The following is a 27108-nucleotide window of genomic DNA, read 5'->3' as shown; positions in this document are numbered from 1 at the left end:
ATATTTTGTATCATCAAAAGTTACAACTTTTATTTGTTACGACATTTACTTCCTGTAAGCGATCAGGTTCGGTTGTCTTCTCCGGGCCATCAGAGAATGCACCAACGACAATGCGGAACGCCGCCACGTGTAAGCGGACTCGTCAGCCAGAACCGAGGACTTCACCGGACCGTTCGATTGGTAGTAACGACGGGTGGTGTGTACAAAGGGCATGGACGTGATCGACGCGGGCTGATGACCCGCACCTACCGGGAATTCCTCATTCACGGGGTTGGTTCCAGGCCCCGATCCCTATCATGGGAGGTGGTTCAGAGGTTTCCCGACCCTCTCAGGCCGAGGGAGACGCGCCCACTGATACCTCCAGTGTTGCGCGCGTGCGGCCCCAGACATCTAAGGGCATCACAGACCTGTTATTGCTCTGCTTCGTGCGGCTTTCTGCCGCCCGTCCCTCTAAGAAGCGCTGCGTTTACCAACCAACTGGCCCGGACGCGACGGCGTGCCACCGCTGGGCTCATGCGGGCCAAGCCGACCGAGTCACCAGTGCCGCTCTGCAACCGACACCACAACCATGTCACGACTGCACCGCGAGGGGGCGGCAGCCGGACGCGGCCACAATGGGGAGTGGCGGCAACGGCAAGCCCAGGCCGCATGCAGAGCTACCAACGATGGCTTTGGCGCCGCCGCGCTACCGGAAAAGCACTGATCGATGCGCTGGTTAGCAGGCAGCTAGTTAACAAAAGGTTAAATGATTCCAGCAGCTAAAACCATTCTCAAATGAATTGTCTTTCAGAATGCCAAAGGTCACAAGTTCCAACCAAGCAGCAGAATCAAGTGAACAAATGCAGGTTGATGCTGCTGTAGAAAGTACGTCATCTAATAAAGTTGAAGAAGCACAGTCTGGTTAGTATTAATAACCACTTCTATTTTTTCTTCTTATTCTTCTTCTTCTCCACCACCACCACCACCACCACCATCATCATCATCATGTAATGCCTGTCTTTTATGCTGACGTGGGTTGGATAGTTTCACAAGATCCAGTAAGCTAAGGACTACATTGAAATCCAATATCTGCTTTGACAAGGTTTCCTCTTAATGCCAACCAATTTACAAAGCAGCAACTTGCTATATGATTATTTCACCCAATCCTCTTATCTGTTCTACAATACCATTTTGCAAAGTGTGTTGGATCCCTTTTCATGATACTGGCACAAGTGAGGTCACCATGTAACTTGCAATGAAAAGAAAAGGAAGAAACCCCTTTGGGAGCAGTGGTTTTATGCCTAGTGTTGAGAAGTGAAAGGATGATACAGGGACAGGTACACCTGTCTTACTATAGAGATTACATAGCTACCTCACATTATATCAGAGTATGTAGAAGTAACTGGAAAGAAAATAAAGATAGTGGAACAAGGTGCCAAAATATACTCCAGAGATACAAGAATGTGAGTATAAGAGAGAATACAGACCAAGGATGAGGAAGGGTATGAGAGGAGAATAACGTAGGAGTGTGAGAGAAGAGTGACAGATGGTTAGAACTGGGGGTTGGGATAACTGTTGTGAATGATGTCCAAGGGTAAAGGTGTGGTTGATAGTAAATATCAATACAGGGGAAGGTAAAAGAAATAACTCAGGAAAGAAGAGGTGATAAGTGGCAGCACAGGAATGGTGGCGAGCAACCGTATAATAGACCAGTAGAAAGATCAGAAAATAGGAAGATAATGTGCAGGATGGAAGAGTGAGAGAGAGAGAGATGTAGAGGGGAAGAGATGGCGAACAAATGAGCATAAATGTATTAACCATGTACATCCCAGATTTAGAATGAATAAATATACCATGTCCTGCATATCATAAGATATGACTAAAAAGTTTGGCAACAGAGAAGGCATCCAGTTGTAAAACACTCCCTCAGAAAAACCGTCCAACACATACCAGTATGGAAAATCAGATATAAAACATTGATGATGAATTTCTAACGATTGTATAGCATTGAAATCTATGTCTTCTAACATGTAAGCAAGTATCAGTTGAACCAAAGTAGGACATAGTCTCTTATCTTGTTTATATAAGTTACCAAATACAATCTTAGTAAAATCTTTACCATCTGAAACAACTTATTTAAAGGAAAGGCATGATAGCCATGGCTAGGGGGCGTTTTGAACAGTATCTGTTAGCTCTCACCAACATCTTAGTTGAATACTGAATCAATGATAGAAGGTGGCACTAGCTAAGGTAAATTAATAAACAGTTTAATGGATTATATGATTAGCAATTCAAATAAATTAGTATCTCTCCACAAAAAATATAAAATCAAAAGTAAAGTTATATATAACGCTTTGTTATTGTATATCAATTCCCAACGAAATACTGAGTCAATGAGAAAACTTCACTTTTGTCAAAAAACCTTAAAAAGGGAAGGACACATTGGATAAGGTACTCATTGGATAAGGTACTCATTGATATATGTTTGTAAAAATATTGTACGATCAAAGCTGGATTAATGTCGCTCGTAGGTCAACTTGATCAGGGATGACTTGAGGTGAAACAACAACAAAGTAAGTTTGTGTGGATACCCACAGAACTGTACACCATAATGTATTAGTTTCAGTTGATCATTGTTGTGTGATCGTCTTTCTAACCATAACTACCTCAACTCTGATGTTGTTTAATGTTGTTTACTAACCTTAATCCTATCTATCTCAGCTGCTTTATCACACAGCAAAAACCAACTCAAACACTGGTACTAGCTGATCATTTCCAGAACAGTATCTATATATGCTATATTAAGTACAGATCATCTTTGTGTGATCAGCTTTCCAGCTATGGAGACTTCATCCATAAGGATGTTATTGTTAATGATTTTGGGTAGCTTTTATCAGACAATAATTTATTTTAAAATATTTTGTGTGCAAGAAAGACGATTGCACTGGTATGGTCATGTGGCGAGAATAGATGAAGATAGTTGTGTGAAAAAGTGCCACTCCCTAGTGGTTGAGGGAACCTGAGGAAGAGGTAGACCCAGGAAACCTGGGACGAGGTGGTGAAGCATGACCTTCATACATTAGGTCTCACCGAGGCAATGACTAGTGACCGAGACCTTTGGAAGTATGCTGTGTGTGAGAAGACCTGGCAGGACAAGTGAGACCATAACCCGTGGCCTCTACCTGGGATGTAGCCAGTCCACTTATGCATACCTTTTCTTCTTGGGACACAAAACTCTGCTTGCAAAGACCTGTTGAGGCAAGTGAAATCGAAATCGATCAAAAATCAGTGGAAATTGTAGTTGTGATACCAGTGCCAGTGGCACATAAAAGAACCATCCAAACGTGGCCGTTGCCAGTGCCGCCACAACTGGCCTCCGTGCCGGTGGCACGTAAAATGCACCAACCGATCGTGGCCGTTGTCAGCCTCGCCTGGCACGTAAAAAGCACCCACTACACTCACGGAGTGGTTGGCGTTAGGAAGGGCATCCAGCTGTAGAAACACTGCCAGATCAGACTGGGCCTAGTGCAGCCTCCTGGCTTCCCAGACCCCAGTCGAACCGTCCAACCCATGCTAGCATGATGATGATGATGATGATTATATCATAACAATAACTGACCCAGTATTTTTTTCATTGGTTTATCTGAGGAAAGGAATTGTTTCCATGGCCTCTGAGAGCCCTTAACAATCACCCAACAAACAAACATATTTACTGTCACTTGTCACTTTATATTGTGGTTATATTTTTACTAAAAACATATTGCAAACATCATCATCAGCAACAGCAGCATCGTTATCGTTGCCATCATCATCACTATGTATATGCATAATGAGTTTTCCCCTTTTACCTTTTATCACAGCAGGTACACGGACGGGTGCTGGCCGAATAGGAAGACAAATTGCTGAAGAAGCCACTGAAACAATAAGGTAGGTTTACATACAGTTATACACATTTCTTTGTAAACAAGCGTTCACATGTATGTATGTGTAGATATACACATATATTTATATGAATGACCATGAGATTGCACCTAGAAAGTTACCCTCCAAGACACAAATCCGGTATGCATGGGCGACTGCATACAACCTTGCCCGGATTATCTAAGACACCTTAGATAACAGAAAAATATACAACTCCTGTATTCATCTACACAGAGAGACACTCTGAGTAAGACGAACTCATACTGACCTGCATAGTCTTTCTCGGTTAGAGCAAGTGAAAATAACGAAGGCTGGACGGGACGAGTTAAGACCGTAAATATGTTCGGAATAGAAAGGAAGGGATGATGTCAAGGGAGATAATTCTAAAATGACTTTTCAAATTGACGTTAAAAGTTCAGCTTTCGACTGCAGAATATTTTGACAATTGTTTGGGTGGCGATTTAATGAATGTATGAATTATTATTTGGAGATTTGGTAACTCCAAAATTTGGGGTTTTTATTTCCATTCCAAGACAATTTAACTTACGTTGTAATTGTTTTTGAGTAAAGCATCATAAAATTTCATTTTCTTTCAAACAATAATCCCCTCTATGATATGTGGATTTACCATTTTACACCAAGAATACGCTGGCTTTTCTATCAAACTTCTTTTTCTTTTTATACAAGTGTGTAAACGGTGGACTACCACGGTGGCGTGATGTTCTGAGTGATTTCTCTATACAGGCGATAGAAAACATATTTATAGGAATATAGGGGAATGAGATTTGTATTATTCATGTTACACTCAAGAATATTTATAACGAAAATGAAGTGATATGGCTACACTCGAAAACTGAATGTAGCAGACTAGATGAAACTAGTCAGTCTACGTGAAAATACACAAGTAGCACACACACACACACCTATTGAACACAGCCACACATTCATAGAACGTAGATTGATATGTGACCTGGTTTAAACCCCAAATTGTTTTTGGTTCCCTGAAAAATCTGAAAATATGCCTCAATAGAATTTGAACTCAGAACAATATGATGCCAAACTAGATAAGGCATTTGATTCAGTTCTTTATTTTCCTATTACTGAAGATCATTAATTATAATAAGTTCTGAAGTAAGCCAGAAGACCTTCGATTCACATGGAAGAATGACATTCATCTCGGGTAATAGCAACATAAATAATTAGAACTGGGAATCGAAACCTTGTCATGAATACAGTCACTGGGGAGTGTAGAGTGTTTCCACGAAATAAATTTTAAAGAGTCTAAAAATATTAGAGGAACTTGTAAGTTCAATCATTCGATCTTTGTCAGACCAAAATTAGATTTGAGTTGTTCGGAATACTTTTGAGCTCCTGGGTTGGAGAAGGCCTTTAATTTCTTTCGTGTATAGTTTATTGCATTATATAATTTATTCCACACTGGCGCACTGCTTGTATGTGCGGATATAATTTTTTTTTTTTTTTGCTTTTTAAAAAAAAAGTATCAAAGATGTAAAGAGAATGATTGCGGGTTCGATTCACAAGAATTTAGTGCCGACTTGTAACGAAATATGAGAATGGAGTGAGGGAACCGATTCAAGGGAGGTAAATCGTCCGAAAACATGTGGTGTGAACATCAGCTGTAGATCGAAAGATCCTCCATGAACATGTGGACTCATTCAATCAGAACATTAACGTCATTAGTTTCGCGAATCACAGAACTACGAAAGTCATGGTCACAGTTTCCGCCTCCCAACAGAAATTACACACTCACACAGATAGATAGCATATCCTTCTCTCTCTCTCTCTCTCTCTCTCTCTCTATATATATATATATATATATATATATATATATTATATATATATATATATATATATATATAATGTGTATATATTGTTATCGCCACTTTAAATTGCATGCCCATCATGCACATACATATCATTCATCTTAAGATTTTTTAAACATTCAGGTATTTTCATCCTCGTTTTATTTTAGATAATGCTATTAAAGTCTTTAAAATAGTATTGAAATGTAGGCATGCTTTCTTTTAATTGTAGTTGTAACAATAATATTTAAAGAATGTCTCCAAGAAAAAGGGGCTCTTTTGTACTTAAATTTTTTTTTGTCTGAATCTTGACAAAGTGATACAAACACAAAGATGCCTAAATACATGTCAGATATGCAATGACTCATATATTAAGACGTTTGTATGATTTATTTTACCAATTTTATTGATAGTTTATATTACAGTAAAGTAAGCTATCCCATGAGTAAATAAATACCTGTGTGTGACGAGTTTCACAGCAGCATTACATGGAAGCCTATAATTAGAACCAATCTTCAGATTTGGGCCAGGGAAACCAGGATAACGGAAAGATACTGATCTGAAACTAAAGACTGACTTTGTTTCTCTTTCATGTTACATTCTCCAGGCCTGAGAATGAGTCAAACCTTCCACTTCAAGCCTACAAAACACTTCATAATTTTACAGTGCTGTCACAACATACTGTAATTCATTTCTCTTGAGTTTCCAATCAGAATCTGAAACCAGAATTTACAAATAACTGACCTCCATCGCTAACTTTAGTGACATTAACTTCAGAGATTTTTTAAAAAGTAGAAATAGCTCAGTATTTAAACCAGCTCAATGATCAACCTACTATTTTTGATATGTGTATACATGTTAGTGTTTTAATGGTATGTATCTGTATGTTCTCTCTATATACATGCATGTATGTAAGGTACATCTACTCTCATATACATAGGCAGTAGGTATTATCTACATACACACACACACAAATACATACATACATCATCGTCATCATCATCATAGGTGCATCAGGTTATGTACCCACAAATTTGCACAAGAACCCAGAAATACTTGGTTTCATAGAGAAAGTGCAAAAGAAACTGATGCTAATTCTCCAAATCCAATCTATTAGTGCCACAGTGAAGATTTGTAAGACATGCCAAAATTCTCCATCTGAGATTGCTATGTGTATAGATGCACACACTTGTGTGTGTGTATTGAAAGTTTAACCAACACACCAGCTCAACCTCATATTTACAAACACCAGGAATTCTCTTAATTCCAAAAGTCTTATCGCTTTTTTAGTGACTGGCTTGAACTCTCTCGGGAAGAACTGAAATAAAACTAAAAAAAAAAAAATCAAATATACATACATAAGGAATATGTACACTGTTAGCTAAAGAAAGTTACTCAAAAAGAGAAAGGAGAAATTTTAGTCAATAGAAAACGAGGTAAAACATTTCTGAAACTTGTATTTTATTCAGTTGTTGTCAACTACTGCTGGGTGAAGCTTCAGTATGATGTTTCCTGTTTATATGTGCTGCTTGGAGGCCTACTTGTTCATATTATTCAGTTGGTGGGTTGGATGAGGTGTTCTCATGATTAACCTTGGCCACCAGTACCTAGGTGGAATTTGAATTCTTGTTTAATGTTTTAACAATTCAGACATTTTGACTGATACTTTATTTATCAAATCTGAAACATAAAAGGCAAAGTTAACTCCAGCAGGATTTAAACTCAGAGTATAGAAAGCTGGAATGAATAACCACAAATCATTCCAGATGATGCTTGGACATCTCTGCCAGTTACCTATATATTTAACAAGTATTTTCATTCTGAAATAACCTCACATTAACCTGAACATTTGTATTTGTGAATATGGAAAAGTGAGCAGCACACATTTGCTTATGATAACTTTACACTAAAATGTATGCCAGTTAGATCAAAGCATATAATAAAAAACACTTTTCTTAAAAGCCACATAAAAAAGGGAAGGTGGGGAACATTTCAAAGAAATAGGACATGTGATGAGCAATAATCATGATATGAATAACTGAAGCTTAGGTCAGAGAATTTACATAGAGGGTTTTGTGATCTTTCAAGTTCATCTCATTACCAACTGGGGACAGATAAACAATGAAGCACTTCACTGGTTAACTGACACTGAATCTATTTCCTGAATGTTTACCAGAAAAGTGATATAAGCCATGGTTTGAGTGTATAGTTGGCAGTCAGCTAGGAACAAAGAAAGAATGGTTGTGGGGCTAAGAAGATTACAATGGTTCTTTGTTCAGTTCTGCTGAGCAATTTCATATTCCTGTTTTGCCAAGTTTGATGTATTTGCTGGGTCATGTGATCCATTTCAGTGGCCATGTGAGTCATGATATTTAAGAAGACTGACAGTTTGATGGGAAGCTGGTCTAGGATGAATATAGGGTTATTGAAATAGTACAGCATCAGATACATAACAATAGAGATGAAGACAAAGGTGGGGGGGGGATGTGAAGGTAATAACAGTTAAGCTTTGACAAATGCTCGAAAATGAAGGACTCATCAAAATTTTCATGGAAAAAAAATCAGTAAGAAAAGTCAAGTTACTTAAGATTGCCAGTGATGTATGTATTCAGTGAGTAATGTTTTTTGGAAAATGTTGAAAAAAAATTGAAAAGCAGTAGCTATGGTTGTACTATTCTTGGGTAAACTGATTAGTTTTATTAAAGAGCAAAAAGAGATAGAGAGAACAGAAAAAAAAATGTCTACTAAAAGAAAATATATAAAAAGAAAAATTCTGGAGGCAGTTAAATTATTTTAATGCTTTTAAAATATTTCTCTTCAGTGAGAAACAAAAATAACATTTTGACAAACCTGCATAAATTCAGGTCCTATCGGTAACATGAAAAAGAAAAGTGTATGTAGAATCAAGTCTTTGTGTAACTATAATTAGTATAAATATATTTGTTGTGACACTTGTATCACACACGCGTGCGTGCACACACACACGCCACCCCCACCCCACACACACATATATAAAAGGTGCATGTGTGTGTTATGTACATTTGTAAGGCAGGTGACCCTGGAATTTCAAGTCAGTCTGTCATTCTTTTGAGCTAAGCTTAAAGTCATTTGGGAAAACTTGAAAGAAAATTAACATTTTTGGCAAGCTTGCCAGGATTTTCATTTTAATGAGAATATATTTTCTACATTTTAGTATTTCTTTCATACCTTATTTATTTGGCTTTGGAGTAACTTGAAAGCAAATTTTAAACTTTTAGAAAGAAAGAAATCCCAGAAAAAAATACCAACTGCACTCATAAAAGTCAATCGCATTTGTAGTGCAAGACCACCACACTTCTCATAGAAGCCAGTAAGACTTGCTGCAATACTTTTGATGGCTTCTTTTCTATGATTTCAAATTTCATGCCAGATAGATTATTCTATCAATGGATGTGGTTCTTGTGAAGGTTTTTGTTTAGGTCTTCTTTCTCTGTGGTAGTTTGCAGTCAGAATCTGGTTGGGCATTTGCATGACAAATTGTTACCGGAGAATAACAGGTAGCAGGCTAATGCATGCACACACACAATGGTATATTAATAATAATAATAATGATGATGATTTCAGATTTTGGTATAAGTCCAGCAATTTTGGGGAGGGGTTAAGTCAATTATATCGGCCCCAGTACTCAACTGGTACTTATTTCATCGATCCTGAAAGGATGCAAGGCAAAGTCGACTTTGAACTCAGAGCATGAAGATGGAAGAAATTCCATTAAGCATTTTGCCTAGCATGCTGATGCTTCTGCCAACTCACTGCTTTAATAATAATAATAACAATGATATAGGATCAGTCAAGGAACCTTGATAAAAGTAGTTTCTCTATCATAAATAAGGCTTATATAGAAAATACAAGTAACTCATTAATTGATTGATAAAGTTTGTTAATCAGTGCATTAAATACACTTTGTCCTACATCAAGATTAGACAGAACATTCCAGTAAGGTAACATGCTATACAACTCCAGTTTAAAAACAACAAACTTGGCTTATTATGTGTTAGTCAGGTTAAATACAAAGAATGGAATAGAAAGTCAATTACTACAGCTTGTTCAAAGGAGGCACTGTAACACTATCAATATTTCATAACTATTCAGTGTCCTTTTTCATAAGGGGCATGCAGCCATTGCGTTAAAAATTGTCTGCATTGGTGCTTCTTGAGTGAGATTCTATACAAACGGTTGTTGTGCATTGAATGTGCAGCTGTATCTCATCAGGTGACTTGTCAAAAGGTACTGCATTTTTTAATACTCTTTTACTTGTCATTTGACTGTGGCCATGCTGGAGCACCGCCTTTAGTCAAGCAAATCGACCCCAGTACTTATTCTATTGGTCTCTTTTACGGAACTGCTAAGTTATGGGGATGTAAACACACTAGCATTGGTTGTCAAGCGATGTTGGGGGGACAAAAACAGACACACATACATACATATATATATATATAGATATATACACACACACATATATATGACAGGCTTCTTTCAGTTTCCATCTACCAAATTCACTCACAAGGCTTTGGTCAGCCCAAGGCTATAGCAGAAGACACTTGCCCAAGGTGCCATGCAGTGGGACTGAACCCGGAACCATGTGGTTCATAAGCAAGCTTATGAACCACACAGCCACTCCTACACCTACATCTCCATTTATTTCTGTTAAGATACATTTTAGTAGTTGTAGTATGTTACTTTTCTACAAGAGGAACTGGTTAATGATGTAGAATTCATTAAAATAAAAATGAAAGATAAAATATAAAAAATAAAAATTAAGTATATATATTTGTTTTGCAAGATTTTTGATGTGAAATCGTGTGTTGAAACAGATATTGTTGTATTTAGGGATGGTCATTTTGCTAGTTTAGCCAATAAAAACACACGCACTATATATTTGGTGTTACTTTGCTTCAGCGTTATTCATTTTTTACATTAATCTTAATCTTATTTCGGTCAGAGTTCTTTCGTCACACTCCTGTGACCTCATCAGTGGACCTTTGCTTTCTTATTTGTGTGTCTCTCCTTACTAGTGGTCAGCCATTTTATCAAATGTTAGTAAGGAGAGACACACAAATAAAGAAGAAAGCAAAGGACCACTGATGAGGTCACAGGAGTGTGATGAAAGAACTCTGGCCGAAATAAGATTAAGATTAATGTAAAAAATAAATAATGCTGAAGCAAAATAACACCAAATATATAGTGTGTGTGTTCTTATCGGCTAAACTGGCAAAATGACCATTCCTAAATACAAAAATTAAGTAAATGGATCAAATGATGTGCTATACACTGACAATGAAATTCTGTTAAATAAAACCATAAAACAACCATGCATTGAGATAGAAGAAAAATAATTGGACATTCAAATTGACCTAAGCTGACCTTTATATTGTTCAATTGTGTTTGTTCTATCATGATGTTTGCTAATGTGTTGTACTGTGAACAGCAGGCAAAGGGTTCTCTAGTCATATGTAAATAAAAGGATAAAAAACCGGCTAAATTTCAAAAGATTAACCAAAATGTTCATGCTGTAAATATCTAATCAAAGATTCTTTTCCTTTCTCTTCAGTAACAGGTTAGCATTTACTGCAGACAGCAGCAGCGTTCCTGGACCTTCATCCATACAGGTACAAGTAAGTTGTTACTTTTGTTGTCATCTTTGTTGCTCTTGATGTTCCTAGTTGTTGCAACAAATGGTTATTGTTATTGTTGTTGTCGCTGTTGATGCTGTTTAATTCCAATACATTACTGATGCAAAAATACAAAGTAGTCCCAGCTATTACCTTCTCATCAGTTAGGTATATTTAGACTTGTATTACTTAAAATATATATTTTATAGGGTACTAGTGTATGATTTGAGATATAATAAGGTGTACCTTTTATTTTTATAATTATACTATTTTTACCTTACTGTGGTGGGTGGGTGGTAAGGTGATTGCAGCACAGATATAATTAATTCCTATTGTCAGTGCATTCGTTCATTCATTTATTTTCAAAGTATGTTGTCAGTCATTATATCAGCTCAGATCTGTCACTCAATAATAGTTGTATGAAAAAAGAAATACTGAGAAAACATGGTGGTTGCACATGTGAATGGAGGAGAATTCCAGGAGAAATAGTAGGAATGCCTCTACTATTTTTTTCCAATCTTGATTCAATCAAATTTGATATGAAAAGACAAAATTTGACACCAGTTTACATAAATATGCACTCACACACTACTATTTTTATGCATTTAAATTCAATGGAATTGGCTCAAATGGATATAACTTTACAATGGTTAATATAAATGATGATCACTTCATCTTGACAGATAACAGCTGCCTTTCTCCATCTCTGTCATCCTCGTTATTCTCATTACTTTTGTGTGTTCTGAAATGACTCCAAGAGTCATTTCAGAGCAGCAGGTGATTTGTAATATATACTCTTTTAACTCTTTTACTTGTTTCAGTCATTTGACTGTGGCCATGCTGGAGCACCGCCTTTAGTCGACCAAATCGATCCCCAGGACTTATTCTTTGGAAGCCTAGTACTTATTCTATCATTCTCTTTTGCCAACCGCTAAGTTACCGGAACGTAAACACACCACCATCGGTTGTCAAGCGATATTTGGGGGACAAACACAGACACACACACACACAAACATATATATATATACATATATATACGATGGGCTTTTTTCAGTTTCTGTCTACCAAATCCACTCACAAGGCTTTAGTCGGCCCGAGGCTATAGCAGAAGACACTTGCCCAAGGTGTCACGCAGTGGGACTGAACCTGGAACCATGTGGTTCGTAAGCAAGCTACTTACCACACAGCCACTCGACAAAAGTCTGCATACATTGCTACTCTTTCATCACCACAGGACTTTAACAGAGAAATTAGATGAACCAGATGGAATGGAACATCTCTACATCATTAGATTAAAATGACATATGCTTGCACAATACGCATTCTACTTTCTAAGCATCAGTAACTGGAATCTAGTGACAAACATAAAGAGATGACTGGTAGCTTCATTGACTGTAGGTTTTGATCTCATAGTGATGATTCTTATGCTTTTCTCACCAAAGGACACCAACAGGTCGGCAGAGATTTGAAAGCATATTTACACAAAATTGGTTGGTCGTTGACTCTCATGGCTTCATCTGATCTGTAACTGGTCTTGTTTTATTATGCAGGGCATCCAAAAGTACCCCTCCTCACCAAGCAGGCTTGGTGGGGTTGCCAGTTTGGTCACTGTTGATCCAACCATGCAACAAATTGTACTGCGTATTACCTGTAGCACTCAAGAGTGACCTAACATAAGTTTTTACCTAAATACAGATACAGAAATCCACACACATATACATTTCTGTACATACATACATTTTGGTTGCTATTACTAGCAAGGTGAATGACTATGAAGAGGCTCCCTCATTTGTTCAAACAGTTTATTGTTGTTGCTAATGTTGTTGTTGTTGTTGATGTTAGGACATTAAAAGAGGTTAGAGTGTTAAGTGTCAATTGACTAATGCTTGCCAGCTAGATTACACAGCACTTCAATTAAGCATACTTATTTTCTCAATGCCCACTTCATTAACACTAATTTAACAAATGCTTTTAAAGTAGAAGGTATCTCAATAATTTATTCTCTAAATCATTGTAATTTTCTCCACCAGCCAGTACTGTACATTTATCTAGTGATTCCCTCATCACAATTTCAACATGTATGATGAGGTTGATGCTTCACTAAGGAGGTCTACTAAAACCTAAACATGTCTTTGATTACTGAAATAATTTCAAAAATTAATAGTCATTGGCTAGTAATGTTTTTTCTTTATTGTCTAATTATTTCTAGCTGATTTTTTTTAATGTCCACTCATTAGATATACTAACACTACACTAACTGAACTACTGTTTTTTCTTGTATACTGATTCTTTCTCCCTCTCTGTTTCTCTCTCTCTCTCTCCTCTCTCTCCTCTCTCTCTCTCTCTCTCTCTCTCTCTCTCTCTCTCTCTCTCTCTCTAACTTAGAAAAATCGCAGCTGTGGTGGCAGCAGCAATGGCTGTTACAATGAGGAGGAGGAGCATTTTCTGGATATGAAGTGGATTTTCAGCATTCTGGCTGAAAGAAGCAGAGGCTGTTTTAGTAGTGCTAAAATAAATGGGGGAGAGGATGTCTGTCTGTTAACCTGAAGTAAAGTTGGTGAGGGAGTCAACTGTTCAAATAGGATACGTTTCCTAAAAGATGTTTTGTTGGTAGATAATTAACATCAGTGTTGATCAGTAACAGTAAATGTAATTAATGAATCATTTATTAGATATACATATGCCTATGTATTCTTTGTAGATACGCATTTATACAAGGTGTATGTGTGTGTGTGTATATATATATACTAGCTAGTGTACTTGGTAGTTCCTGGGGGTTACGATGTTCTATTGAAATGCTTTATTACTCTGATATAAGAAAGCAATTTCATTAGAACTGCCACAAAAGGAGTATTTTCCGTTGTGAAAAAGTACAAAAAACTGTCAGCTGGAGAAGAGGGAGAGATTGTAGGAGGTTGGTGAGAGAGGTTGTCGGAGGTTGGCAAGAGGCAAAGACATTAATCTGCTTTGTGAAGGCATCTGGGAAATGTATAACTGCTGCCATTCACAGAAAAAACTATTGTTTTACTGCGAGAAAAGCACTTTTGAAGTGTTAAGTGAAATTTAGCAAGCAAGAATCAAATCCACACTATGCCTGCATGAAGACACTACAAAAACGTTGTGGAATAAAAAATTTATCAACTGTCATGGAAAAAGTGTAACTGTAAAAATACAGAATCATCGGAATAATGGGCATTCAAAAAAGTATATATAGAAATGTATGAATGAAGTCTTTAATGTTTAAGATTCAAATTAAGGAAATGCAATAATAATGTTAAGTAGTTCAAAACTGTGAGTAGTGAAATGCAGAATTAGGTCAGCTTATCACTTCACTAAAATCTGCAGGTGGTATGGGTTATTCCCCTTGGGTTGTTTAAACAAAATATTAGTAATATGTAGTAGATAGAAGGATCCATTGGAAGGGCCCTATTATCAATTTTTTTTCAACAACCTAAGTATGTCACGAGGTTTCCAGACATGAGTTCTTCTCATGTGTCAAATAAAGTATAAAAGTTATATTGTCTGCAAAAATTAGAAATAGGACACACAAAAAATCAGTATTCAAATTAATTGAACATAAACAATGAAATGGGTTATTTCCCTTGAGTGTTTAAAAAATATATTGTACTGTTGCTATGGGTTATTTCCCTTGGGCGTTTAAAAAAAATTAGTTATATGACGTAGATATAATGGTCCCTTCCCGGGGCCATATTATCCATTTTTTCAACAATCTAAGTATGTCGCGAAGTTTCCAGACATGGGTTCTACTCATGTGTCAAGTTTCATCAAAATCAATAAAATGATGTCGGAGGAGTTAGCTAACAAAGCCACAAACAAACACACACCGATTTTCTACATATATATATATAATATATATATATATATATATATAAACATACATACACACACACACACACACACATATGTATATATATATATATATGAGTGATTGTTTATAAGTATTTGTTGTATTTTAATATTTTTACCACTTTTTCTCTTGTAGAATAAACATACAAGGACCAAAATGTCTATTCCAGAAACAACCAGTTCAGGTAAACACCTAATTCTCTTTAATCACATGTGCACTCACACACACACACACACACACATGTTACTTATGCAAAAAATATAAGTACAGATGCACACTTACATACACAGCAAATATTATACACATTAAGTATTAGTAAAATATAGATGCTCTCAATGACTTGTCATTTAAAACTCCAGGTCAGATGAGACAACTCCCCTCCTCTCTCTCTCTCTTTCATTAATTTCTCTGATTGAAAGAGAGGACAATATTTACACACACACACCACACACACACACACGTTATTTAAACTTAATTATTTCTTGCCTTAGAAATTTGTTCATTGACTCTGTTATTAACAACTACTAAGTACAGTATGATCATCATATGATCAATCTTTGCTGCACCATATTGAAACACTGTCATAAGATCACTCTTTGCTGTTGAGTTGTGCTCAAATAGAAAGTATATTTCTCTACTTTTCCATCTTCTGCAAAAAAAAAAGAAGAAAAGAAAAAAACAATGTCAGATTTTACAGGTAATTCGTGACAATTTACTGATGTCTCATTAACTTCTATGACTGGTAATAGTCAAAAGCAATCAGCAAGACAGGTGTGATGGGGAATAAATTTTAGAAAAATGTAATTTTATTAAAACATTTATATACAAAGAAACAGGAAAGAGGGGAGATGAGAAATGAAAAGAAAGAAAAGGGGAAAATGTGGAGGGAGTAAAGCAGTAGAAGGTGGAGGGGAGGAGTATTGGATCACATATCCCAGAACACCCAGTATGATCAGCCATGCTCTGCAGCCACTCCACTTTGCAGGGATCATTTCTCCATTATCTCTATTTTGTAGAGGAAATCAGTAGTAAGAGGTCCTAGAACACCTCACGTCACAATGGTGACCAGCACAAACTGATAGTGGCTTGCTAGGCCCCTGTATTTATTGATTTTTCTCTCCTCTGTGTTATGGGTAACGACACCCAGGCTTACAATCAATGCTGCATGGTTAGAGTGGGTGAAGGATATTCAAAGCTAGTGGTGGTACCAACAAAGACAATGGACTGCAGAATAAGGCAAAATTAGTCTGTGCTAATCTTGCATCACTTTGTTCTAAATCTACTCCAAGGAGAATCTACTAAAACAAAAAGCAACCAAGTCTTAGGGTCAGTACAAGCATGCATTTCCCATTATAAAATATGTGGTTTTGCATCAATGTTAGAAATTAATAGGTTACTGTGAACACTACAGCCTTTGCTATATCAGGGTGGTGCAAGAAATAGACAGGAGTTTGTTGATCCAGATTGAGGAGTAAACATTGACTAAGGAGAAGTCAGCCAGCAAAAGCATTAAGATAAGCACCAGGGCTTTCTGGCAGTTGGTGAGGGAATGTGGAATGGACTCTACATGCATGTGCACACACACACACACACGCATGTGTGTGTGTGTATGTGTATATATATGTGTGTGTGTGTATGTCTGTATATATATGTGTGTGTATATGTGTGTGTGTGTGTGTGTGTGTGTGTATGCATCAGGTCATTAAGGATGAAATGTCTAATTTTGAACTGAAAGTTTATTTTACTTTATCTCAGCAAAAACCAGTGCAGTTAATCAAATTACCAACATAATTTTGCCATTTTATTGGTAGCTTATTGATGCTGGTAGCAAAGAATTCTAGAGAGTAAGAGGTGATGAACTCTCAAAAGGCTGTTTTTCTATTATCTTCCGATTTGAAGTTTTTTTCTTGCAAAAAGTTGTCTAATGCCTGAAAAACATGAGTCAGTTGGTGCAAGGTCTGGTGAATTTGGTGGATGACAAGAGTACTTCCAAGTTCAGTTCCTGTAACTTGAGTAGCATTCTTTGTGCAACATGTGGTCAACCATTGTCTTGCAAGAGAATTGGCCTGTCTCTATTGACCAATCTCAGTTGTTTAATTGCAAGTTCACTCATCATTTCATCCAGTTGGTTGATGTATACATCCACTGTAATTGACTTGCCAGATCTCGTGAAGCTGTGGTGGATGACACTAGCACTGGACCACCTTGCTGATCTGTTTCGGATGGTCCAATACAGTTAAAATCAAAACATCAAACCTTGCTGCTAACCCACATGTAATTTGAGATGTATCTGCTTCTACTACAGTTTCCAGCTCATCATTATCCACCTTGGTCTCAGGTTTACCATGGGGCTGATTTTCAAGAGTAAAGTCACCAGACCAGAACTTCTCAAACCATCAATGTACAGTGGACTCATTCACCACATCATTGATGTTTCAAGCTGTTTGGGATGTGTTGGTTCCACGATGGAACCCATATTTATAACAAAATGGATTTTTTATCTATCCATGGGTTCACAAAAATTGATTTACAAGAGAAAACTCACAATATAATCAGCTACCATGAATTGAATTTCGAAAAGAATCGAAACTGAACCAATCCTATGACTGGCACCCGGCCATTGCCAGTGCTGCTGGACGGACTCCTATGTAGGTGGCAAGTAAAGAAACACCGTTTCGACCCTGTGCTTCAGGAGACCTATTGAGTCAAGTACATCAACATCAAAAATCAATGGAAATTGTAGTTGTAATCCCTGTGCCGGTAGCACGTAAAAAGCACCATCCGAACGTGGCCGATGCCAGTGCCACCTTGACTGGCTTCCGTGCCGGTGGCACGTAAAAGCACCAACCAATCGTGGCTGTTGCCAGCCTCGCCTGGCACCTGTGCCAGTGCCACATAAAAAAGCACCCACTACACTCACGGAGTGGTTGGCATTAGGAAGGGCATCCAGCTGCAGAAACACTGCCAGATCAGACTGGAGCCTGGTGCAGCCTTCTGGTTCGCCAGCCCTCAGTCAAAATCGTCCAACCCATGCTAGCATGGAAAGTGGACGTTAAACGATGATGATGATGATGATGATGTAACTCTTCAATGTTGTAAAACAAAGAATTGTCAGGATAAAACATTAGAGTTAACAACTGTCAAAGTTGGTGCTAAGGAAATTGAACATTTCATTCTTAATTACCTGATATGCATTTATGATATACATATACGAACATACATACATACACATACATAAAAAGATAGATAGATAGATAGATAGATAGATAGATAGATAGATAGATAGATAGATAGATAGATAGATAGATAGATAGATAGATAGATATGTATCTCTCTCTCTCTCTCTCTCTTTTTCTATATATGTATATATAGTAACTTTTACAAGGAAAAGGTGTTTAGTGATTTTGAAATTTAGGCATGCTCACTTTCATCAGACAGTCTGCTTTTCAATTCAATTCAATTTTTATTGGCTCAAAAAGCAAAAGCAAGGCCATGTAGGAGGACAGGAAGTTATGTACAGGGAGGGTGGTCATACAAAGAGTTCAGGCCATTTCTGGTCAAGAGAGACTTTGAACCGAGCGGTCATCGGCATCTTCACTATCTCGTCCGGCAGCTTATTCCACAGATCCGCAACCCAGACAGAGAAAGCCCCTCTCCTTTGATAGAGATGAAATCGTCGTAGATAGATCTTTTCGGAGTGAACCCACAGCCAACGCTCCGGAGCAGCAAGAGTGAAGAACAGCTCTTTCGAGAGGTTACACTTTCCGCTTTTGATGTTGTGAGCAAGAATAAGATCACCACGGCGGCGGCGGCGTTTTTCGAGAGAATAAAGGTTGAGTGTCTTCAGCCTTTCTTCATAAGACAAATGCTTGAGACCAAGAACCATGCTGAAAGTGAATAAGCTGAAACTTTGAAGTCACTATCAACCTTTTCCCTATAAAAGTTAAATGTGTACTCTACATAAAAGTATTGACACACTCACATTCTCAGAAGCATACATACACCACACACACACACACACACAAACGCACACACACACATACATATGCACACACAAACAGATACACACACATACACATATATATGTATATATTTATTTATATTTATATACATGTGTATATATATTTATATACATGTGTGTATATATATTTATATACATGTGTATATATATTTATATACATAGGCGCAGGAGTGGCTGTGTGGTAAGTAGCTTGCTAACCAACCACACAGTTGCGGGTTCAGTCCCACTGCGTGGCATCTTGGGCAAGTGTCTTCTGCTATAGCCCCGGGCCGACCAATGCCTTGTGAGTGGATTTGGTAGACGGAAACTGAAAGAAGCCTGTCGTATATATGTATATATATATGTATGCGTGTGTTTGTGTGTCTGTGTTTGTCCCCCTAGCATTGCTTGACAACCGATGCTGGTGTGTTTAGGTCCCCGTCACTTAGCGGTTCGGCAAAAAGAGACCGATAGAATAAGTACTAAAAGGTGGTGCTCCAGCATGGCCGCAGTCAAATGACTGAAACAAGTAAAAGAGTAAAAGAGTAAAAGAGTATGTGTGTGTATGTGCGTGTGCATGCGTGTGTGTGTGTGTGTGTCTCTCTACATAACTGGATATGGAGATAAATTGCTTGCATTTCCAGAATGAAAACACCTACATGTGATTTTTTTGTTTTAATAATATCCTCACCACTACTATTAATATTATCAGCTATACCATCACCACCATCACCACCATCACCACCACCACTATCAATATCATCAACACCACCATCATCAAAAAGTTGCTGCCAAACCATTTTCCATTACATCCTTCAGTGTATAAATCCACCACCACTAACAACATCAAGATCAACGCCACCACCACCACCACCACCACCACAACCTGCTCCGTGCTCGTTCCTGTAATATCACGCTTACATGGTGTCAGCAATCATACATATGCACACACCATCCACGCTGCTGCTGTGTCATTTACTCCATATCTGCAGCACCACCCCCACATATGGCCACTAAGCACATATTGTACTTCACCACAGCTCAGTAATTAACACCATCTTCCCAGTTTCCTTAGAGTTGTGGTTACCACTAGCAACAGTGCTATGCATCACAAGTATTGCTGCATTTCTTGTGTTTCTTTCTTATTCCAGTTAAAGAAGAGATTTCTTATTTATTTTCTTTTGTTACCTCTCTCTCTCTCTCCTCTCTCTCTCTCTCTCTCTCTCTCCCCCTCTCTCTCTCTCTCTCTCTCTCTCTCTCTCTCTCTCTCTGCATCTGTTAATGTCATTTTCATTTATTACTCTTCAGGATTCAATAAAGTATTGGTTTGTCAATGTTTTAAGTGATCACTAATAGTGGTAGTAGTATCGGAGTGACGTGCTTAGTAGAGCAGCTACCACACTGCAATCTATTGAGTCTCTTCTCACAAACGACTTGATCTGAAGGTAAAGAGAAAAAAGAAAGGTGGTGAGCTGGCAGAAACGTTAGCATGCTGGGCGAAATGCTTAGCGATATTTCGTCTGCCTCTACATTTTGAGTTCAAATTCCTCCGAGGTCGACTTTGCCTTTCATCCTTTCGGGGTCGATTAAATAAGTACCAGTTATGCACTGGGGTCGATATAATCGACTTAATCCGTTTGTCTGTCTTTGTTTGTCCTCTCTGTATTTAACCCCTTGTGGCAGTAAAGAAATAAGTAATAGTGGTAGTAGTAGTTGTAATAGCAGTAATACTTGTAGTAGTGTTTGCAATGATGGCAATAATAGTAAAGCTTTTATTGAGTCAGATCTGTTAAATATCTGGAGCCAGAAAGATACCAGTAATCAGTAAGTATATATTGCTGTTGATTCAGTCATACTGAATCAATATCAAGAGACAATTACTGGTATTTTTTTAACAAACCTAGCAGGTAGGAAAGGTGTATTCAAACCCCACATGATTTAAATTCAAACCCTTGTAGAACAAAACTAAATATGAAGACAAATTCAATCCAGAACTGTTCTTTGAGACATCCAGTTAATAATGATTCTTTACATCAGTGCAAATATGGCATCTAGGAACACATCTATAGAAGAATATATATTAAAGAATAAGAGAGGATAATCAGTTGAGAGGACTGATCTCTTTGATGCTAAATTTATTGTGTCTTGAGACTTGAAAAGTCTCTCCAGTAGGATCTGAACACAAAACATAGAGATGTGAGAAAAACTAACACTGTAAAAGAAACTGGATTAACATACTTATGGTAGATTAGGTCCATTTTGGATCTCATCTATTGCTATTGTAGATCATCTTTTAGTTTTCATCATTGACTTTCTTTACTTGAGTTATTGCCACTTTCTTTTCATTTTTACTCTTTTTTGATGGTGAGCTGTAGTGCACCTGAGGACTGTATACAATAAGCTCATTGTTAACAATCCACAAGACAATCCGCATCAGAGATCACAGTGACCACCTGGACAATAAGACAAAAGTTGTCAAAAAGATTACCTGAGAACAGGAGAAGCACATGCTTTTGCTACAAGTTGTAGCCAAGATGATTCCTGTCAAAACATGTTCAATGAAACCCTATTATCTGCAACACCTCAGAACACCACCATCATAAGAATAAGGTCCTTTTGTATTCAGTATTAAAAACATTAAAGAACAAAGATATGTACAGCATGTTAACCCTGTGAATAGCATCATTAGCTCCAAATACCTTGCTGGGGTTGCATACACACAATATTACATGCTGAGCAATAACAACTGCTACACTCCAATTGAGTCCACCCTTGCCCTCTTACACTACGTCTGGAACTCTCAGAAAATACTGTCATTCAAAAACATATGGCATAATGAGAGAAAAGACAATTTACCTAGATTGCTGCTCTGAATCATATCTGGATTGTGCTGTGTGGTTCTCAACTCAGAAGAGATATCATATCCGGAAATGTTGTATCTTTGGATTGTACTAAGATATTTAAATGACTCCTTACATACATGCCAGTGCCTTGCTCTGTCAGGGCTTCCCAGGGCTATAATGCAAAACTACTGTTATCTACTATTTCAGATATCTAGGTAAAATGGAATAGTAATAATAATAATAACAACAACAACAATGATAATAGTTTCAAATTTTGGCACAAGGCCAGCAATTTCAGTGGTGACAGTAAGTTGATTACATCAACCCCAGTACTCAATTGTTAGTTATTCTATCAACACCAAAAGGATGACAGGCGAAGTTGACCTTGGAAGAATTTGAACTCAGAATGTAAAGCTGGAAGAAATGATGCTAAGCATTTCATCCAGCATGGTAACGATTCTCCCAGTTCATCATTGATCCATCATATCCATTTGATTCCAGGATCATAAAGAAAGAAGATGAAAAGCAAAAAAAGGACATTCCCTTAAAATTTGAAATTGCAAGAATTTGGAATATGAAAATTGTAAAGGTTGTGCCAATAATAACTGGTGCATTGGGAACTGTAAGCAAAGATATAGACAAAGGGGATTGGAATGGAATGTCCTGTAGAGTTTCTACAGAAAGTTTGCCTCTTAGGGTCAGAAAGATTATCAGGAGGGTCTTAAGCACTTGAAAGATTGTGGATACTAAGGTTACAGGTACCCACATAAATTCTACCAGGAAGACACTACATTGTGTACTGTCTGTCTGCTAGAACAACTGTACATCGATTGCATTCATTTTTCTTCTTCTTTCTCAAATTTGCCAAAATTTGAAACCATTATTGTTATTATTATTATTAAGGTGGAAAGCTGGCAGTATTGTTAGCATGCCAGGCAAAATGCTTAGTGGCATTTCATCCGTCATTACATTGTGTGTTCAAATTCCACTGAGGTTGACTTTGCCTTTCATCCTCTCAGGGTTGATGAAAAAGTAACAGTTGAGTACTGGGGTCGATGTAATCGATTATCCCCCTCCCCTAAGTTTCAGGCCTTGTGCCTATAGCAGAAAGGATTATTATTATTATTATTAGCAGAAAGCTGGCAGAACCATTAGCATGCCAGACAATATGCTTATTGGTATTTTGCCTGTCTTTAAGTTCCACCAAGATCAACTTTGCCTTTCATCCTTTCGGGGCCAATAGAATAAGTACCAGTCATATACTAGGGTCAATATAGTTGACTTTCCCTCCCCTTAAAAACCACTAGCCCTCTGCCGAAATTTGAAACCATTATTATTATTATTATCACCACTGTCATCTAACACTACAACCTCCTTCAATTAAAGAGGGAGCCTTTACATGGGCATACAATGAGTCAGAAATAACAGCCATGCCTTCTATAAACCATACCCTGTTGTCTTATAAAAAACATATCAGTTAAAGTGGTCCTAGGCTCCCAACACAGGGGAAATGGCCACAGTTGGAATGTCTTTAATCATATATCTGTTTTTGTCTAGGACTAAACATTCTTCGCCTACCCCCACCACCCCAACCACCAAAACTATCATCATTATCCACTACTCTTGCTAGTATCTTCCCTACATGTTTCCTTCATATATTACATTACAATCAGTTTCCTTCTTTTCATCATCATCATCATCGTCATTATGATCATCATCATCAATCAACATCCATTTTCCATGTTGGCATGGGTTACACAGTTTGCTGCACCAGGATCCAGTCCGTTTTGGGTTGGTTTCTGAGGTTGGATGCCATTCCTAATGCCCACCACTCCACAGAATGTACTGGGTGCCTTTAATGTGTCACCAGCATGGGTACCTTTTATGTGTCACCAGCACGGATGCCTATTATGTGTCACCAGCACAGGTGCCCCTTGTGTGTCACTGGTACAGGTGCCTCTATCTATCTATATATATATTGTAAAGCACTATATCTATCTATCTTTAGATAGATAGATAGATAGATAGATAGATAGATAGATAGATATTTATATATATATATATATATATAGTGAGAGTTTATGAAAAAAACAACAGACGAAGACAGGTGGTGTACAAAACAAACAGATGTATTAGTATAACACTCAGGAATAGAAAAAGTCTTTTACGTTTCGAGCCTATGCTCTTTACAGAAAGGGACATAGAAAACAAGGAGAGAAAAAAAAGAGACTAATAGAATAAGTATCAGGCTGAAGAAAAATAATACTGGGGCCAAATTATTTGGCTAAAAATTCTTCAAGTCTAATGACTGAAACAAATTTAAATTGTTTCAGTCATAAGACTGTGACCATACTGGGGCATCACCTTGAAGAATTTTTAGCCAAATAATTTGGCCCCAGTATTATTTTTCTTCAGCCTGATACTTATTCTATTAGTCTCTTTTGCTGAACCACTTAATTACAGGGATGTAAACACACCTACAGTGGTTGGTGCAGGACAAACACTGATACAAGGACACACACACACATATGTGCGTGTGTGATGGGCTTCTTTCAGTCTACCAAATTCACTCACAATGTTTTGATCAGCCTGAGGCTATAATACAAGACACTTGGAACCATGTGGTTGGGAAGCAAGCTTCTTACCACACAGACATGACTGCACCTAATATATATATATATATATATATATGTACATTTGCCAACATGTCTATCTATCTACAATCTCTCTATCTTTTTGTCTATCTGCTTATGTATTTCTAACTGATTCTCATTCTCACATTTTCTTTTTTACTCACTCTCTCTTTCTCTCTGTCTTTTCCCAGAATGTTCCAGCCATGACAGTAGCCTTGTGGACTCTGTGATGAATGAGCATGTTATTAATGAGATGACGAACCCTGGCAACAGTGGAGATGATGAAGCAGCAATGGCAGTGATTATGAGTTTATTGGAAGCAGATGCTGGACTTGGTGGACCAGTGGATTTCAGTGATCTGCCATGGCCATTATAGTTCATACTTTACTGGGTTATCTTTATTTTTTTGGGGGGAAAAAAATATTAACAACATTTTTTTTTTATAAAATCTCTTCATACCTAACCGCAACTACTTCCATGTTGCTGCGGTCCCTAACACCATTAAAATGTTGTTAATATGACCGCTATTTATACTGACCCACCCTCCACACAAACTTTACACATACATTCACTGTTCACACAGTACACATGTACCCTCGACATCTCACAATCACCACTGCTTCCTTTCATATTTCTTATTGTGACTCTCTAAGTTAAGAAGATTGCAGCTAAACTGAATGCAGGTGATCCAAACCCAACCCCAAGCTCCATTGGACCTCCCCCCCTACAGACATATTCATATATATATATATATATGCAATATATATATGCATATATGTATGCATATATATATGCACATATATATGCATATATATATTAGTATATATATATATATATATATATTAGTATACATATATATATGTATATATGTATGTATGTATGTATGTATATATGTATGTATGTGTGTATGTATGTGTGTATGCTTATGCATAAATATATCTATATATTTATGTATGTATATAGCCAAGCAAGGCATAGATTCACATGTTATCACATCAATCATCCAAATTTATATTTTATTTTATATGTATATATGTTTTTTTGTTAATTGTTGTTTTTTTGGGGGGGGGGCGGTGAGGCCCACCATTTGTTATCCTCATTGTTACCTCAGCCCAGCCCCAAGATCCTGCCTGTTGCCATCACTGTTTTGATCAGGCAGTAGACGCTGCCACACCTTTCCTGTAAATTCATACCAGTGAGACATTCTACGAGGAAAACTTTTTTTTTCTTTTTTTTAACCACAAAAGCAAAAAAAAAAACATGAGAGACAACGTAAAACAAAAAAAAAATGAATTGCAAAAATATAAATCTTTAAAAAAATAAACAAAACAGAAACAATAAATGACAATAAGAAAGAAAGAAAAGATGGAAGGAAGGCAGAAAGGAAAGAAATTGTGAGAAAAGGGAAGAAAAGAAACAACACTGTTATTGAACATGTAAAGTTTTGGGTTATCTCTAAACCTTATCACCAGAGTCTAGAGGCAGAAGACTCTATGAACATTTTAGGGCGCAGATCCTTGGGTGCACTGGCTGCACACGCATATCTGACGCAGTGATACCAACCAGCTTGGAAAAGGCAGGAGTGAGTGCTGATGCAGTGTACAAGTTAGCAAGTTTTATATACAAATGCATCGTTATTTACATACACACGCAAGCACACATAAGTCGCAGAAACACACAATTGTTCTTATACACATGCATTATTATGTGCATAAAAAAAAAGACAGCAAACAGGCAGAATCATTAGCACACAGAGCAAAATGCTTTCATCCTTTTGGGGTCATTAAAATGTGTACCAGTTGATCACTGGGGTTGACGTAATTGACTTACTCCTCCCCCGAAATTGCTGGCCTTGTGCCAAAATTTGAAATCATTGTTATGTACGTAGCACATGCAGACACACACTCATAATTACTTACATACATGCATACACGCACACACTCATTCATTTGCATATACAAGCATAAAAAAACACACTCATTTTTCATATACATGCATAAAATCACTCACACACTTAGGTTTAACAAAGCTCTCCACCATCTCCCCTGCTACTACTGTGTTGAGCTAACTCGGTCGTTTTCCGGTTTTTTTCTTTCTGTTTTTTGTAAGCCCACACGTTTAAACTGTGGGCCACCTGTGATTCAGTAACAGTGGAACTGGTGACACTACTTAGGTTTAGAAATTGACAGTCATAGCAACACTGTGAAAGCCTCAGCAACTTTCTCTACCCCTACCCACATTAAAACATCTGGTCACTGAGAGGCAGGCAGAAGTAGAGGTGGTCGCAGAGGGAAAGGCATATTACTGAAAATGTTAAAATGAAAGGCATGAAAGTTGCTGTGCTACGACAGATGTTCCTTTTTGTTAATCTGTAGTACGTTGTATGTATT

The 27108-nt window shown here is 37.4% G+C and overlaps 1 protein-coding gene across 2 annotated transcripts in view; it reads left to right on the top strand.

Moving 5' to 3' along the window:
* The window catches only part of LOC115214498 (aryl hydrocarbon receptor nuclear translocator-like protein 1), a 730728-nt gene extending 704751 nt beyond the window's left edge, over window positions 1–25977 (top strand). Inside the window, exons 15-19 of one of the 2 annotated variants that reach the window (XM_029783697.2) lie at window positions 791–900; window positions 3840–3906; window positions 11314–11377; window positions 15378–15426; window positions 24910–25977. In XM_029783697.2, the coding sequence (XP_029639557.1) occupies window positions 791–900; window positions 3840–3906; window positions 11314–11377; window positions 15378–15426; window positions 24910–25094 (475 nt within the window). In that variant the 3' untranslated portion in view covers window positions 25095–25977. The remainder of the gene's footprint in view (window positions 1–790; window positions 901–3839; window positions 3907–11313; window positions 11378–15377; window positions 15427–24909) is intronic. The other variant, XM_036505029.1, reaches the window with a different exon arrangement.
* Window positions 25978–27108: the final 1131 nt, after the last annotated feature.

This window comes from Octopus sinensis, linkage group LG7 (genome assembly GCF_006345805.1).
Source record: "Octopus sinensis linkage group LG7, ASM634580v1, whole genome shotgun sequence".
NCBI lineage: Eukaryota > Metazoa > Mollusca > Cephalopoda > Octopoda > Octopodidae > Octopus > Octopus sinensis.
The sequence above is the reverse complement of the archived record's forward strand: the minus strand, read 5'-3'. Positions and strand labels throughout refer to the sequence as shown.